Here is a 15,803-nt window from a genome sequence, read left to right as displayed (position 1 = left end):
ATATTATTAATAAATAAATAAAACTTGTTTAAAATGCGACAAAAAAGGTTGATTAAAATCCATATTTATTGGCAATCTGACGAACAATTAAATCATTTTCAAATTATGTTTACTATTTCAATACGTAATTATTTATTCAAGCCTTTCCCACTTTCATATTTTGGCAGATAAATATTTTCAAAATCTTAAAAACAGTTTCTTGAATAATTTATAATGTTTATAATTTTTAAAAGCTTGTTTCTTGGTTGTATTTATTTCACCTAGCATCGTAATGCCCACATTTTGGATCGGTATGGCGCTATTTGAAATTTAAAATTATATTTATGTATGTAAATATACTTAAATGCTGAAGTAATTTCTGATTTTCCTGAGTTTTCTTCCTAAAACTTTCACAGGATAAATACTGAATTGGTTCTCCAGTCTGTTGAGTTAACGAAACTTCGAAAACATTTTCGAAAATGGTCGAGTTTTCCTCCGCCGATTCGATTCTCTTTTGTAAAAATCTCTTAAACAAAAAAAGAGTGGCAATATCTCGTACAATAATACAATTGGCTCCGGCGGTTAGTTTAAGCTTTTCGAAATGATTTAAATTTAGTTTCTCGTCGATTTTCAACGCGTTCGCAAGCCAAAAACAGTGCCCAGAATCTGCGCCGTGGTCGCATGGCAGCGCGAAAGAGATGCAGCTATCCGCCGTATAGGTATTTCGAGAGCTCGACGATCGGCGGTTATATTAAAGATATATAAATATACATATGTATGCTCGGGCCTGTGTGCGTGCCAGTGATTCAAGTCAAAAATTCAATTTGGAAACAATTGAAATTATTGTAAACAAATAATATTTGGTAATCCCACCGAGAGAGCGATTGATCCATCGACGTATATATATATTTCGAAAACGTCTTGCATTTGAAGTCCGCTGGGATGATTTGTGTATGTGAAGTGCGCTGCCATTCAGAAGGAAAAAGAACACAATGCTATTTATAAAACACAGCTAATTTTTTGGCCGTAAATGTTGTGAATTAAGTGTGAATATTCCAAAATTGACACAGCGAGCAAAAGGTGAGCGGGGATTTGCCGACCAAAGTGATCAAAGGATAATAAGGATTTAGGATCGCGAAATCAGCCGTAATTGCAAGGCACAGGAAACGCCAATCCGGACGGGTTACGCAACAGCCCAGCTGAAATCGCTGTGGTAAACGAAAAATTCCGCACGCCTCGCGGCCACATCCACATCGTATCACTCTCACAGTGTCCACAGCGGATCGTCGTGCCTTTGGAGAAAGAGCGGATGCGGATGCTGGCCTGGTCCTGGTCCAATTCCCAGTCGTCCAGCCGCTAATTATTCTAAATGCGGAAGTATTTTGTGTGAGTTGTCGCTGGGCGTTCTAAATTAAGTCGCACATTTTGCAAGTGAGTACCGCGCCGAAAAAAAAAAATAAAATAAAATCGGAACGGCACGGATGAAAATAGGTTAAAACGGTGATAATTATTTATAAACGCACTAGGGATATGCAGCATCGAAAAAAGAGCGAGCCAAAGAAAGTTAAGAGGTGGCGATAAAAAAAGCTCTCCCTTACCACTCTCTTCGGGCATTGCCTTGGTCTCAATTAATATTTTTGCTAAAAACATGCGCAGGCTGCCTGCGCAGCTTCCACCTGCGATGATGATCGCCTGCATTTTTCTCTCTCTTTTGAGATGGCTCTTAAAATATATGGGATACATATTTGTTATTGTTTATATTTACAATTGCTTTTCGGAAGTTTACTCTTTGTGAGCAAAAGCATTGTACTAATTGCATAGAAAGCCGGTGAAATATGGTCAAAAGTTTATTTGATTAATTCATCATTTTTATACCCTTGCAGGGTATTATAATTTCAGTCAGAAGTTTGCAACGCAGTGAAGGAGACGTTTCCGACCCTATAAAGTATATATATTCTTGATCAGCATTACAAGAGGAATCTTTCTAGACATGTCCGGAAGAAATCGATATATATATTCTTGATCAGCATCACAAGAGGAATCTTTTTAGACATGTCCGGAAGAAATCGATTTTTTGGCCATTTTTGCAAAATTTTATAAGGGGTTACATCATTAAAATTTTTGATTTTGATAAAAAATTGAATTTTCAAAATTTTTAAATGAAGTATGCAGATTTATTAACTGTAGAAAATTTTGCACAGAACAGTTTTCCGATTTAAAATTAATGATCTTTTGGCCGAGTTATGATATTTTTAATTTAAAAAAAAATCAAGAAGTTTTTTAATATAAAAAATCCGATTTTATAATACAAAATAATATTTTTCTAAGTCAAGGAATCATTTCCGACCCCATAAACCATATATATTCTTGATCAGCATCAACAGGGGAATCTTTCTAGATATGTAAGGAAGAAATCGATTTTTTTGACATTTTTGCGAAATTTGATAAAGGGTTACTTCATTAAAATTTGCAAAAATGGCCAAAAATTTTGATTTCTTAAAATATTAAATTTGGTATGCAGTTTTTTTAAATTAATAAAAACTAACAAAACTGCTTTCCGAATCGAAATTAATTTATTTTTGGCTTAGTTATGATATATTTTAATTGTTACCTGCAACGGTATACAAACTTTGGCTGGCCAAAGTTAGCTTTCTTTCTTGTTTTCACTTTGGGAAATTGTTTCTTTAGTCAGTTTCTTTCTGTTAGTCTTCGGCTTAACATCTAAACATATCTATATCATATATAATAATTTATACAATTTACTAAATATACTATTTTAAGGGCCGGATCCTTGTCTCGACAGCTCCCTAAAAAAAAAATAAAATAATAAAAATAAATAATAAAATAATAAATTTATTATATTATATTCCTAATATTAGAGAGCTTACAAATGTTTTTGTTGTAATCAAAGGCATTGATCTACATCAAGCTGTGCTACATTGTAATTTATAAATAATTCAAGCGTTCAAGCAATCTAGAAACTTAAAAGTAATGACCAAGTAAAAGATAAGAAATACACTTTGCTGGCAAACTAAATTCTACTATTTGATGAGCACATGTATGTACAAGTGTACAACATTCTTTTGTTGATTTGGATTAATGCCAGAAATTCCAATGTTTTGTACAGAACCGGTCAATTGGGAATGTTGTTCGTGCAAATAATAGATATAACTATCAAATAAAAAACCACACAAAACTCTTAAATGACCATTTGGTATCTTATTGAAAAAAATTCACTTGAAGTCTTTTTGCTAAGAATTATTTTAATTATATTAATTTCTATCTGGTTGACAATAATATCTGAATTAACGGTTTTAGAAAACGAAAAGCTGCTAAGTTGTACGAGAACAGATGCATCATCTATATCCATCGCTGAAAGGCGATCAGCTCTGCCCCCTCGGCTTTCATCCACAGACTCGGTATCCAACGCGATGTAAGCGCTGTTTCCGGGATTACAAGGAGCATGGAGCCCGGAGGGCGGGCGAAGAGGTGGCCGCCTCCTCGCCCAATCTATCCGATGCCCAGAGTTCGCGGTGAGTGATGAGCAAATACCACTCCCTGGATATCTGATCACCAATGAAACTCTCTCCTTTAGACCCACTTCCCGGACGTGGACTTCAACGCAAAATCTTACCAGCGCGAATATAACCAACGGCAATGATATAGGTGTGATTCCTAACAGACTTAAACCAAACAAGTTTTTAAATTTAGTTCCAACCCTTGTAGTAAGACAATATTTTCAGTTAAAGTAAATGGATAGAAAATGTATATTCTTTATTATTATAAAAAATTGGTCTATCTATCGTCTGTCTGTTTAATAGTTGGAGAAGCACTTCCGAGCACTTCTTTGTTATACTTTAAAAGACATTTGGAATAAGGTTTATAATATAATGTATCTACAAGGGTATACCAGCATCGGCAACCGATGGTATCCATTCTTTCGTGTTATTATTTAAATTTGTTTACTTATTAAAAGCTTAAAACTAAATCAAACACTCCATTTTTATGTCTTGAGTGCATACCATGGGTTAGAAACTCAAACCTCAATGAAAGCTTAATCTTAGCCTTAGTAAATATTTGTTAGGTATTTAGATTAATTTATGAACTTGTTTTTCATCATGTTTGTGTTATAAATTATAATCAGTAGTCTCTTTTATAACCTCTATTAATATGATTATTTATTAAAATATTAATTTGGTAACGGTTTCTCAATGAGCAGGCAAATGGAATGTGTGTTTAAAATATTCAGTGACAATCCGTTATTTCCATCTGATTTGCGATCGTAAATAATATAATTGTTTCTATAATAAAATATTTTTTAATTCAAGGGATATAAATATATTTTTTTAAAGGTATTGATTTAACTTCAATGGTTATTTTTGTACAGAATATTTTTTTTAGATTCTAAATTATAAGAACTAAACATATATGATCATAAAAAAAATTTAATTGGGATATGAAACGCTTTTTAAACATTGAGAAATCGTTAGGCAAAGATTATTGTTTTATGTAAGTTGAAAAAAAAAAAAAAAATTATAATAATACAATTATTAATCAATGTGTTTGTCTACATATCTCTCTCACTCTCACTCTGCGCTTGCACAAAACCAACCCAAAACTACTGTGCCATCTCTGTCTGTCTCTCTCTCTATCTTCACACTAATCTCTGCATTAAATGAACCGTTATAATGTTAACTGCTGCCAATGTAACGCGTGATCTGTACTGTGCCTCTGGCTCTCGCTCGTTTGTTTCACTGTCGCACCACGACGTCCGTGTATGTGTGTGTACTGTACTTCAACGCTAATTGCAACCTGCAACTTGCAATGCACCTGCATGTCCTGGCACCTGATGCCCTTACTGAACCCAGTTGTCCACTTCAATGTAGAGCTGAGGAAGCGTCCGCAGTCCTGGGCCTCTACGCCGGACATTGACGAGCCGGACGATGCCGGGCGCCGTCCGCAGCCAGCGGTCCCTAGCCGAGCAACCGTTGCCGAGGATAACAATGTGGCCGTCACTGTCAAGCTGCCGGTGCCGCCGCGGCGTCACACAACTGCCTTGGACATTAAGGAGGTGGGTAAATAGGTCAACGTTACTAGCTAAAAAGTTAACGGTTACTCAAACGAATATTTTTAATAATTTATACTCCTACTTAATACGTTAAATTTAATAAAAAGAAACCTTACAACCGTTGAATTTCAAACTATTTCATTGATCCTTCACAGGTGGAACACGCTCTTACACCGTCAACCCGTGTCACATCCTCGCCCAGTAAAACTTCAAGTATTCCAGATGAGTTAGTCATCCTGTCGACAGACAGTCTAGCCGAGCGTGTCCGAAAAATGAATCTCCTCAAGAAGCAACGCAGTCTGAACTCCCGAGAAAACAGTCGCGAGCGATCCGTTCCGCGGAGAGATGAGTGAGTAAAAGATAAATTATATACTGTATTTTTAATAGAAATTGTTAAAAATAAAGGATATATTAAAAAAATATATTAAAAGAAGTAATATTGGATTAACTATTTCATTATTTTAGTAAAGTCAATAACACAACAACGACATATCTCTTTTCAGGGAAACCGAGTCCACTGCATCCACTGCGCCAGCAGTTCCTGATCGACCTGAGCGCAGTAAGTCGGGAACTTCGTTGAATCAGACTCCACAAGCTGAGCTGAAACGCGCCGCGCTGCCACCAAAAAAAGTGGCGGTGGCTGCGGCCACGACAACAACGGCGTCCAGCAGCAGTGGAACCAGCAACCTGAAGACCACAACATCCGTCTCTAGTGAAGTGAAGGTAGCTGCATCTTCAAGTTCCAGTTCGGTGCGTCGCAAGGAAGCGGATGTTGCCGTGGCCAGCAAGGAAATTAAAAGACAAACCGTACCCGCTGCATCATCATCCCACACCTCCTCCAACCACACAACCACTCCCAGCACGCCGGCCAAGTCCCAGGATGCCCAGGCCATGCAGGAGCAAATGAAATTGCTGCGAACGGAGTTGGAGACGATGAAGGTACGGGCAGAGAGAGCGGAGCGCGACAAAAGCGATATCCTGCTGCGGCGTCTGGCCTCCATGGATACCAGCACCAATCGGACAGCTGCATCTGAGGCCCTAAATCTCCAGCAGAAGCTAAACGAAATGAAGGAGCAGCTGGACCGAGTCAGCGATGACAAGCGCAAGCTGAACCTTCGGATGAAGGAGCTGGAGAGCAAGGGCAGCGAGTCCGAGCTCAGGCGGAAGCTGCAGGCCGCCGAGCAGATTTGCGAGGAGCTGATGGAGGAGAACCAGTCTGCCAAGCGGGAGATACTCAATCTGCAAGCCGAGATGGACGAGGTGCAGGACACGTTCCGCGATGACGAGGTGAAGGCAAAGACCAGCCTGCAGAAGGAACTTGAGAAGGCCACCAAGAACTGTCGCATCCTCAGCTTCAAGCTAAAGAAGAGCGACCGCAAGATTGAGACGCTGGAGCAGGAGCGCCAGAGCTCCTTCAACGCCGAACTGAGTGCGAAGGTCAAAAAATTGGAGGAGGAGCTGCGATTCTCTAGTGAGCTCACCAGGAAGCTGCAGGTATGTTTCAGTTTTTCATCCTTATAATATTCTCTTATAATTATTTTTTACCCAGACCGAGGCCGAAGAGTTGCGAAACCCTGGGAAGAAGAAGGCGCCCATGCTAGGTGTTCTGGGCAAGTCGACATCGGCGGATGCCAAGATCACCAGAGAGTCCCTCACGCGTGGAGGCTCACAGGAAGATCCGCAGCACTTGCAGCGCGAGCTACAGGACTCCATTGAGCGGGAGACGGACCTAAAGGACCAATTAAAATTCGCCGAAGAGGAGGTAAAGGATGCCTTACGCAGAATACCAACGCGATTTATTATTTAATATAACGCATTTTACACGAAGCTTCAGCGACTCAGGGATCGGGATCGAGAGCGAAAGCGGGTTAGATTCAGTTGTGGCACTCAGACCTTTCACGAAATGCAATCTGAATTGGTGGCTTTCCCTCGAGGCACTCAGACCGAGGCCTTGGTACAGAGTGATGTGTCCACCAGTATGGAGAACTGGGTGGCCACAAAAGAGGGTGTCACCCAAACTGATCTAGAACGAGAGATTACGCCGTCGCCATTTATGGGGCTTTTCCCATCATCATCATCATCGTCGCACTCGAGAGTTGGTCAATCCAATCGCTCCCTACTCTTTCCCAGCGCCATTTCGCATGTCCTTCTGAGTGGAGCAGGTACCAAGAACCTCAATCGTCGAGGATCTGTGCATTCTTTCTGTGTAGCAATCACTCGTAGAACCAGTATTTGTTCGAAACGTAGCAATACTATTTTTATCCTCGAACACGATCTTTAAACTTTACTATTGCCTTTTGCGCGTCCTTAATCTCAGTTGTAATATATCAAGTTTTTGTGTGTTTCAGGCTGAACACTTGAGGAAAAAGGTGACTCGTTTCGAGGATGAAAATGAGTCGTTGATGATGCAGTTGAAAAAAATGGCAACGCGCTCAAGAAGTACGAATAAAACGGCACTTAATAAGTACTCTTAACCCTAGTTCGTAGACAACGTATTTCATATAAATGATAAGTCCACGGTTTAATAATAATTTTAAAAAGGATTAAACAACATCCGAGTTAGTTAAGTAAAGAATTAAATAAATACAAGTGGAAACCGTGGATTTTAATCATCATTCATTTAAGCTGAGGTCACAGGAACTTCCTATGAACTAGAGTTACTCACTGTTCTTCTCTTCATTAACTGAGGACAATGTATTCTCTTAACCAACTAACGTTATTTTCCATGCGCTTATTAATGAAAGAAATGAATCAGTAATTTGCCATTTTTTTGAGGCTGCTCATTTGGATTAACAATGGTGACTAATTGAAACAACCCGTAGTATCCAAAATATCCTCATTTAGTTGGTAATTAACTAAACTAACCAGAAGTGCTACCTAAACTTCGGATTTATAATAAATAAATCTAAAACTGCATCATTTGGGCAGAATTTTAATGATTTCTGTGGCACCTGTGATAACTGCAAATTATTTGTTGTATCGTTTTCCTAGGTCGTAAGCTCAGCCCCACCCCGCATCCTCATCGCCTCGCTCCCGAGGTCCAGGCCGATCGCGACGAGGGAATCTCCGACGAGGATGACCCTGCCGAGCTGAGAATTCTGCTGGAGCTGAACGAGCAGGAGGCCTCCATACTGCGCCTCAAGGTGGAGGATCTGGAGAAGGAGAATGCCGAGTCCAAGAAGTATGTGCGTGAGCTTCAAACCAAGCTGCGGCAGGACAATTCCAGTTCCAGTGGCAGCAAGAGCTCTCTTCTCAGCTTCGGAACGTCTCCGAGTGCGGCCGAAAAGAAACTGAAGACCCTCAACGAGGAGCTGAGCCTGCTGCGAAAGACGCTGCAGGAGAAGGAGCAGGCGGCTGAGTCTCTCAAGGACCAACTCAGCAGATTGAGCACACTGGAAACCGAAAACGACAAGTTGGCCAAGGAGAATAAGCGGCTCCTGGCTCTGCGCAAGGCCAGCGAAAAGAACGGCGAGGTGGATGCAAAGATGAAGGAATCTCTGGCAGTGGCCCAGCGGGAAAGGGATGAGCTGACTGCTCGGCTGAAGCGGATGCAGTTGGAAGCGGATGCCAAGCTGCCAGCTCGCACTGCCAAAAGGGTCAACGATCTGACGCCCAAGAGCCATCTTAAGAAATGGGTGGAGGAGTTGGAGGACGAGATCAGCGAGATGCGGGTAATGCTCAGCTCCAGTGGAACTGATCAGCTCAAGGCCCTACAAACAGCCAAGGGGAGTCTTGAGGAAGAGGTGCAGAAATATAAACAGAAGCTGACCCTGGCCGAGGGCGACGTCCAGCGATTGAAGCTTCTCAATGGCACCAGCAGCAAGGTCAACGAGCTGGAACAGAAGCTCAAGCGCAGCGATGAGGATGCCAAGAAACTTAACTCGAAGCTCAAGGATTTGGAGGAGAAGCTCAAAAAGCAGGACGTTCAACTGAAGCAGACTGAGGTGAACAAGTCCAGTTTGGAGACGCAGAGCAAGCGGGAGAAGGAGAGGCTATCGGGCCTGGAGAAGGACTTGGAAAAGCAAGGCAAGGAAAAGGAGAAGCTGGAGGCCAAGATCACCCAACTGGACGCGGATCTACTCAGTGCCAAGAAGACAGCCGAGAAGAACAAATCGAGCTTGGAAAAGGAGATCAAGGATCTCAAGGCCAAGGCCAGCAAGTCAGATAGCAAGCAAGTGCAGGATCTCAAGAAGCAAGTGGAGGAGGTCCAGTCCTCGCTAAGCTCGGAGCAAAAGCGCTACGAGGACCTCAACAACCTGTGGGAGAAACTCTCCGAGGAAACTATCCTGATGCGGGCCCAACTCACCACCGAGAAGCAGAGCCTTCAGGCCGAGCTGAACGCCAACAGGCAGAAGATCTCCGAGATGGACACCATCCGAATCGAGCGCACCGACATGGCTCGCAAGTTGAATGAAGCTCAAAAGAAGATCGCCGACCTGCAGGCCAAAGCCCTCAAGACCTCCAATGGCAATGGCGGCGAGTACGAGCGCACGGTTCTCAAGAACAAGCTGTCGGAGAAGGAGCACGAGTATGAGCGGCTGCGCCGAGAGAACGAGATGAACATCGACCTGGTATTCCAGCTCCGTAAGGATAACGACGATCTCAATGGCAAATTGAGCGATTACAACCGGATCGAGCAGGCCCAGCTATCGTTGAATGGCCATGGAGCGAGACGAGATGCTGAGATCAGGGATCTGAAGGACCAGTAAGTGGAAATATCCAAGTATTCATAAGATATTTCAAAGTAACAGAAGTTATTGTGTTTAAATTTAGAGCCCTTGGAGCGAGCTTTAGATATAATTTTGTAATATTAACATTACTTTGCATTACTGCTTTTTCCTTCTATTATATTACAAATTAATCTACCCAACTTAGATTACAAAACACTGAGCTTCAAATGAAGTCTGAGGTGGCTACCACTCGACTGCGGTACGAGCAGCAGGTGAAGAACCTCAGCGGAGAACTGAACTCAATGCAGGTAATGCAGGATCAATAAACTACTCAAGAAAACTAATTCTAAAAATTATATTGTACAATAGCGCCAATGTGAACGCTTCAAGAAAGATCGAGACGCCTTCAAGCAGATGCTGGAAGTGGCGCAGAAGAAGATCGGGGATCTGAAGGCCAACAACACGGGCAGACAAAGTCGTGGTTCCATGCACAGCAGCGATGACGATGACAAGAGCAAGATCGCCTACTTGGAACAGCAGGTGAGTCCACAAAGTTGAAGACTATACCGAAGAATATTTAAAATGAAATTGCGCCCGATTTGCAGATTGGTCATCTGGAGGATCAGCTGGTCGAGTCCCGGCTAGAGTCCAGCAAGGTCAAGACCGAACTTGTCTCCGAGCGCAGTGCCAACGAGATCAAAATCTCCGAGATGCAATCGAAGCTGAACGAGTTCGAAGAGGAACGGGTCATCGGATCGGGCAGCACCAAGTTGCCGGGCATGAAGACTAAGCTGGAGTTGTCCTGGCAGAAGGAGCGGGAGGATCAGCAGCGTCTGCTGCAGGAGACCTCCACTCTGGCCCGAGATTTGCGCCAGACCCTCTTTGAAGTGGAACGCGAGCGGGACAAGGAGCGGCTGGAGTCCAAGCGAAAGTTGGACCAAATCAAGCGCGCCACCGAGGAGGAAATGGAGGAGGGACGCAAAAAGATTGCCGAGCTTCAGTGCGATCTGCTGGAGCTGCGCGATGTCCATGCCAAACTGCGTACCTCCAACGAGAAGTTAAGGCGCGAGGTGAGAAGATCAGAGTGATTATTGAGATATAACTTTCACTGATCCGTTTCCCATTTCAGCGTGAACGCTACGAAAAGGAACTGATCAAGAGACGCATGGAGGCGGATGGCGGCGACCGAAAGGTGGGGGCTCTTTTGCAAACTGTTGACGAGCTAGTGAAGATCGCTCCTGACCTTAAAATGGTGGGCAGCGGAGGATCCTCGCGAGGCGGCACCGGATACGATAAGAACTTGCGTCCAGAACAGCCGGATGTGCGGCGCAGTCGATCGCCCTCGCCAACGCTTAGCAGCTCACAAATCACCAATGTCCTGGCGCGATTGGCTGAGGCGTCCGAGGAGTTGCGAAAGTTCCAGAGGCTAAACGAAGACGAACAGGAGCGGAGCCGGATTCGACGCGGCAATTTGCGACGAGCTGCCTCGCAGGAAAACGATCACCACGGCAGCACTAGCTCGGTGGCCAGTGCAGCGGGCTCACAGCGCGGCGGGAATCGCGTCTCCCGGAATTCGTCCAATAATGGCAGCCTGATTCGAAAGAGCCTCTCACTGGATCACTCCATACAGAGGGATCAGGTGAGATATATATATATATATTCTAAGTCGGATTGATTAAATAATAACTCCTTTAAAAACCTATCTTACAGAACATTTGGCGCCAGGACGATGGCAGTGTGTCCTCAATGCAATCTATTGACTCGGAGCTAGGCGGCCTGGTCCGAGACTCCAGCTTGGATTCACGACTCGATTCGCGTCTATCGGGAGGATCCACCCAGAGCGATTTACCCCGGGGACCTCGCAAAAAGAAAAAGGGCATCATGGGCAAGCTGCGCAGCCTGACCAAGAGCAGTCGCAATTCCGAGAGTGAAATATCAGTAAGGCTAAAAAGTAGTTCTGGCGTGCAGTTTTTAAAACCAAATTCTATACCTGTTCTAGATTCAAGGATCTGATTCAGACATCAGCGTTGCCAGCGATATGAGGTCGAGCAAAAAGGATCTGCGTGGCCGGCTTTCCGGGATGTTCAAGCGCTCCGGCTCTAATTCACGCAGCGAGAGCATGGAACGAGCTGGGTCCGAGCAGAGACCCGTGGCCGTTACAGTCGTGGGACATCCGGATGGACCACAGCCTCGCGAGCCGCCACCTGCCAATTCCCTTACACCGAGACCGATACGTTCTGTGAGCAAAAGCTTGGCTTTGATCTTTCCAAGCTCGATTCTATATTTGAAATCCTCTTTATAGATCCCAAAACCACCCAGCGGCGGAGGAGTACCCACCACACCAACCACAAGACGACGTGTAGCCAAGTAGTCATCATCGATCGGAGCGCATAGTTTCCAATTTCATAGGACTCATTCTAATCTGTAGCTGTAGGCGTTTGTTTAATCCTTGCAATTTGTACCCATGCGTCATCACATCATCATATGTATTTATTCGTTGCTTTCAAATATTTTAATACATTTTTAATTTAAACGCCCTCAGCCGAAATAAAGTCATCTCTATATTCGAAGTAATTTTTATACCCGTCTTCCTTTTCTTTTGCTATTTCTATAAAGTTAATAATTTATTAGAGTAATATAAATCAGAGATACAAACGTTTTGGTAAATAATTTCAGCGGATATTAAGCCCATGACGATTGGGGAGGCAGCTTTTTTGTAATCCCAAAATGTGGTTGGCCTCTCCAGCTGCGCAACGAAAAAGCTTACCGAACTGCAAAGGAAAAGTATTACGAGCTCCAGCATTTTGCGAATTAAAAAGTTTAAAAAAGTTTGACAATAATGTCAAAAGCTGCACGAAAAATTAATCTAGGACTCATAGTTAGTTCAAATGGCATTCGCAAAAACTACACAATAACTTAATATATTTTAATACATCCTCACCCACTTTGTTCCTGGTCAGTTTTGTGTGTTCACTCTGACTTTTGGTCTTGTAAACAGGGCGATTGGTGTTTACAATGTAGTGAATCTGTCTCTGCTCTACTGCTCAGGAATTTCCTTCTAAGTGTCGTGGGAAATTCAGAAAAAAACTCCATTACTTGCCAATCAGACGATCTTCCCAAAAATATCACCCATAAAAGGGTTCAAATTTCTATACGTAACGGAATTTCTTGGAATGCATCCTTAAGGTCAACCCTATTACTATTTTTTTAATAATACATACTAAGATCAAAAGGGGGAAAAATTGGTGAAAGGTTTCCCTGACGCGGAGGGAAAATAGCTTATCAATAATAAGATAAGGTAGGGGCTATACCATTTTTTTCACACCCAAAATTTTTAGCTGGAGTTCTGACTGTCTTTGGGTCATCCGAGCTCTAGCATGTACTATCAATCCCAGCAATCATCGATCAAATACAAAACTTAAATAAAAAGAGTGAGTGACATTTATTCTATTTACTTGCAATTTATGTATATATTCAAAGTTTTTTTTGTTTTGCTTAAAACTTGTTTTACTTTTATGTTTTGTTTGTCTTTCTGTTTTTTTTTTTTTACACACTACATTAATATTTCGTTTGTTAAACATAATTTCAAAATGTGTAATTTCTTTTTGTTCCTTATTTTTGGATTTTCATGTATGTATTTATTTTTTTTTTTTTAACACGAATTGAACATAAGAAAAATGTAATTTAGAGAATAATTGTTTTGGGGGGGTTCTTTGACCATTCATTCTAAATAATAAACCAATCCAATGAGCAAACAAACATGTTTAATGTGTTGCAATTTGATGTCATTTCAAGTACGTGGCATGTTCAGATAAGTAATATCAAATAATTTGGTAGCCCTGTGGGGTTGTCGAGGAAGGAATTGGAATTGGAGGATAAATGTAGGTTGTACGGCAATCCAGTAGTGTATTCATTTTATGCGATCCATATTGGGTTGAATAACATTTTTACAATTTAATACGAATTTTTTGGGGACTCATTTCTTTTCAGTTTTCAGCTTCCGTTTCCTGCTCTTGTTCTTATTAGAGTGTGTTTTTGTTTTCTTTGCATGAGTTTCTTATAAATTGGTATGCAAATGTTTTTGTTTATTGGCTTATTATTATCCTGTTTGAATTTCTGTCGCTCGAATGTTGCTCTGCTGTCTTAAAAGTTGTTCGATTATTATTCTCTTTGTTTTACCATTTTTAGTAACAATGTACTTACTTGCGCTTCTTAATCTCGTTTTGTTTGTTTTATGTAAATCCTTATTTTCATTTTATTTTCGATTTTTTTTGTTTTGATATTACTTAGGCACTGTGTTCGTATTACATTAAAGAATTAATTTAAAATTTAAATTTAGGTATGTATAAATACATTGTAAAAAATTTCTTTAAGTTTACCGTAAACTAAAATCTTGCAACGCTCCATGTATGTATTCTCCATTCAAGTTTCTCATTGATCCTTGTTTTGTTTTTCTTCTTTTTCTCTTGCATGTATGTCCTTGTATCTATGTTTCTTTAGTTCAGTTAAGTTAAGTTAAGTAAATCCTGTCCTCAATGTTAATTCTTAAGCACTGTACCACGGTATCCTCCCAACCCTCAACCCTGAACTCAGCTGCTAATGTTAAACCCCTATTTACCTCGCTCACTAACTCTTTCGATCTAAAAGTACGCGTAGAAAAGTCTATGAAATTATTTCAAAAATTAAACAAAAATATTGAATGCCTGAAAGGGGACAATACTCGGCCTTCTATTCGAGTCTCCAAGTCGCAACACTTATATGCCTAAAATCGTTACAATCTGGTTTACAAGTAAGTCCTATATGTATGTATGTATATGCAGGTGTAGGAGGTTTCTATGTGTTTCTCGTTAGTTATCTAACATCGCTTTCAGTATCAGTATTTAAGATTCCAGTTTCCTTAGTTTCGTCATTTCGGTAAAAAATTCAAATTCATCGAAAGTTTTGTGTGTGTGTGTTTGTTTGTTTGGCTTACAAAATGCTTAAATCTTTATCTTTTAGATTCGGTTTCGTTATTCTTACGCGGCTTTTGTTTGGTTGTTGATATTGAATACTTAATGTTCAGCTTACACTCATCTCAAAATAAAATTAAGGGTTCGAAACCAATACTACATAGTACTTGCTGCCATAATGTACAGAGAATGAGCTAGTCACGAGGAACTGAAATGAAATTCAAGTTGATTACACTTTTCGGTTTAAACGAAATCCTTATACGAACTTATGCTGGTAGCCTATTTATTCATCAGTGTTCTATTCGAGTTGCGAGAGTTGTATAGTATCGTGTGTTTAAGCCAACTTCTTCGCCTCGTCCTAAACAGCTCCATCATTATGTTGTTGCCTTTCATTTACAGTCTCAATTTTGTTTTTTGTTGGTTATTTTTGCATATTTTTCCTCTTTTTTTCTGTGTTTTTTTCCGTATTTTTGTCTATTTTGTATTTAATGATAGTGTTTTATTATTAACTACATACAAATAAGTTTTGGTTCACTATATCCTCTGCCTTTGTTACACTTTTTAAAATTACCATATACATCAATACAGACCTCGATTCGAATTTGGTTTACTTAATAACGAGCATACGAAAGTCGGGCTTCAAAAATGGATGTTGCTGTGGTTGTTCAATATTAATAATATATAATAATTTGTCGTTTAACTTGCAGGCATTAACAATCATTAATTCAACTTGATTTGTCGTTTCCTACACAAACACAATGGGAACCTATCGCTAATGTTTTTGCAAACAGAGAAAAATAAATCAATGAAAAGGAAAAAACATAATTAAGTAGAAGTACATGCCACTTGATCTTTAATCTTATTTGTTTCTCATTATCATTTATTTATTATGTTGTTCCAACACTCCGCCGCCGCCTTGGCCCTATAAAAATTTAGTCATTACAAAAAGGTGTCTTAGGTGGAATCGTTTTGTCTTAGGAATTTAGCTTAGATATCTCTGTTAAATCTCATCTTATTTCAAATCATTCTAGTCTTTAATGGCTAAGAGTACTCTTTTCCTTTGCATAAAAACAACAACTCTCGTGTTGAGGAGGGGCTAGAAATGGGGTTGGGGGCGAAAAAAAAACGCATTTAAAA

At 40.9% G+C, this 15,803-nt stretch overlaps 2 protein-coding genes across 5 annotated transcripts; one reads left to right on the top strand and one right to left on the bottom strand.

Annotated features, from left to right (window-relative positions):
* The first annotated feature begins 612 nt into the window (after window positions 1-612).
* Window positions 613-12,159, top strand: LOC108075899 (trichohyalin). 4 transcript variants are annotated; one of them, XM_017168518.3, is made up of 16 exons: window positions 613-1,365; window positions 3,298-3,512; window positions 3,575-3,645; window positions 4,866-5,050; window positions 5,203-5,396; window positions 5,551-6,541; window positions 6,597-6,809; window positions 7,396-7,486; window positions 8,039-9,752; window positions 9,923-10,025; window positions 10,087-10,257; window positions 10,323-10,787; window positions 10,847-11,356; window positions 11,428-11,655; window positions 11,717-11,956; window positions 12,020-12,159. In XM_017168518.3, the coding sequence occupies exons 2-16, from the start codon at window positions 3,331-3,333 to the stop codon at window positions 12,086-12,088; spliced, it is 5,427 nt and encodes a 1,808-aa protein (XP_017024007.1). In that variant the 5' UTR covers window positions 613-1,365; window positions 3,298-3,330; the 3' UTR covers window positions 12,089-12,159. The 4 variants fall into 4 exon arrangements, with proteins under 4 accessions (XP_017024007.1, XP_041631640.1, XP_017024004.1 ...); XM_041775706.2 differs by lacking the exon at window positions 7,396-7,486 and adding an exon at window positions 6,876-7,209; XM_017168515.3 differs by having other exon boundaries at window positions 4,848-5,050.
* Window positions 12,160-12,189: 30 nt separating this feature from the next.
* On the bottom strand, window positions 12,190-12,591 carry LOC108075901 (uncharacterized). The gene is made up of 2 exons (XM_017168520.3): window positions 12,374-12,591; window positions 12,190-12,325 (listed from the first exon to the last, which is right to left on the bottom strand). Exons 1-2 carry the CDS (start codon window positions 12,518-12,520, stop codon window positions 12,320-12,322), a joined length of 153 nt encoding a protein of 50 aa, XP_017024009.1. The 5' UTR covers window positions 12,521-12,591; the 3' UTR covers window positions 12,190-12,319.
* Window positions 12,592-15,803: the final 3,212 nt, after the last annotated feature.

This window comes from Drosophila kikkawai, chromosome 2L, assembly GCF_030179895.1.
Source record: "Drosophila kikkawai strain 14028-0561.14 chromosome 2L, DkikHiC1v2, whole genome shotgun sequence".
Lineage (NCBI taxonomy): Eukaryota > Metazoa > Arthropoda > Insecta > Diptera > Drosophilidae > Drosophila > Drosophila kikkawai.
The sequence above is the reverse complement of the archived record's forward strand: the minus strand, read 5'-3'. Positions and strand labels throughout refer to the sequence as shown.

Excerpts from the sequence above, each read along its gene's own strand:
- LOC108075899 (XM_017168519.3), top strand. The coding sequence starts at position 3,331 with ATGCATCATCTATATCCATCGCTGAAAGGCGATCAGCTCTGCCCCCTC. Across the intron at positions 3,646-4,847 it reads AACCAACGGCAATGATATAG|TTGTCCACTTCAATGTAGAG; the intron begins GTGTGATTCCTA and ends TACTGAACCCAG. Across the intron at positions 5,397-5,550 it reads TCCGTTCCGCGGAGAGATGA|GGAAACCGAGTCCACTGCAT; the intron begins GTGAGTAAAAGA and ends ATCTCTTTTCAG.
- LOC108075901 (XM_017168520.3), bottom strand. The coding sequence starts at position 12,520 with ATGCTGGAGCTCGTAATACTTTTCCTTTGCAGTTCGGTAAGCTTTTTC.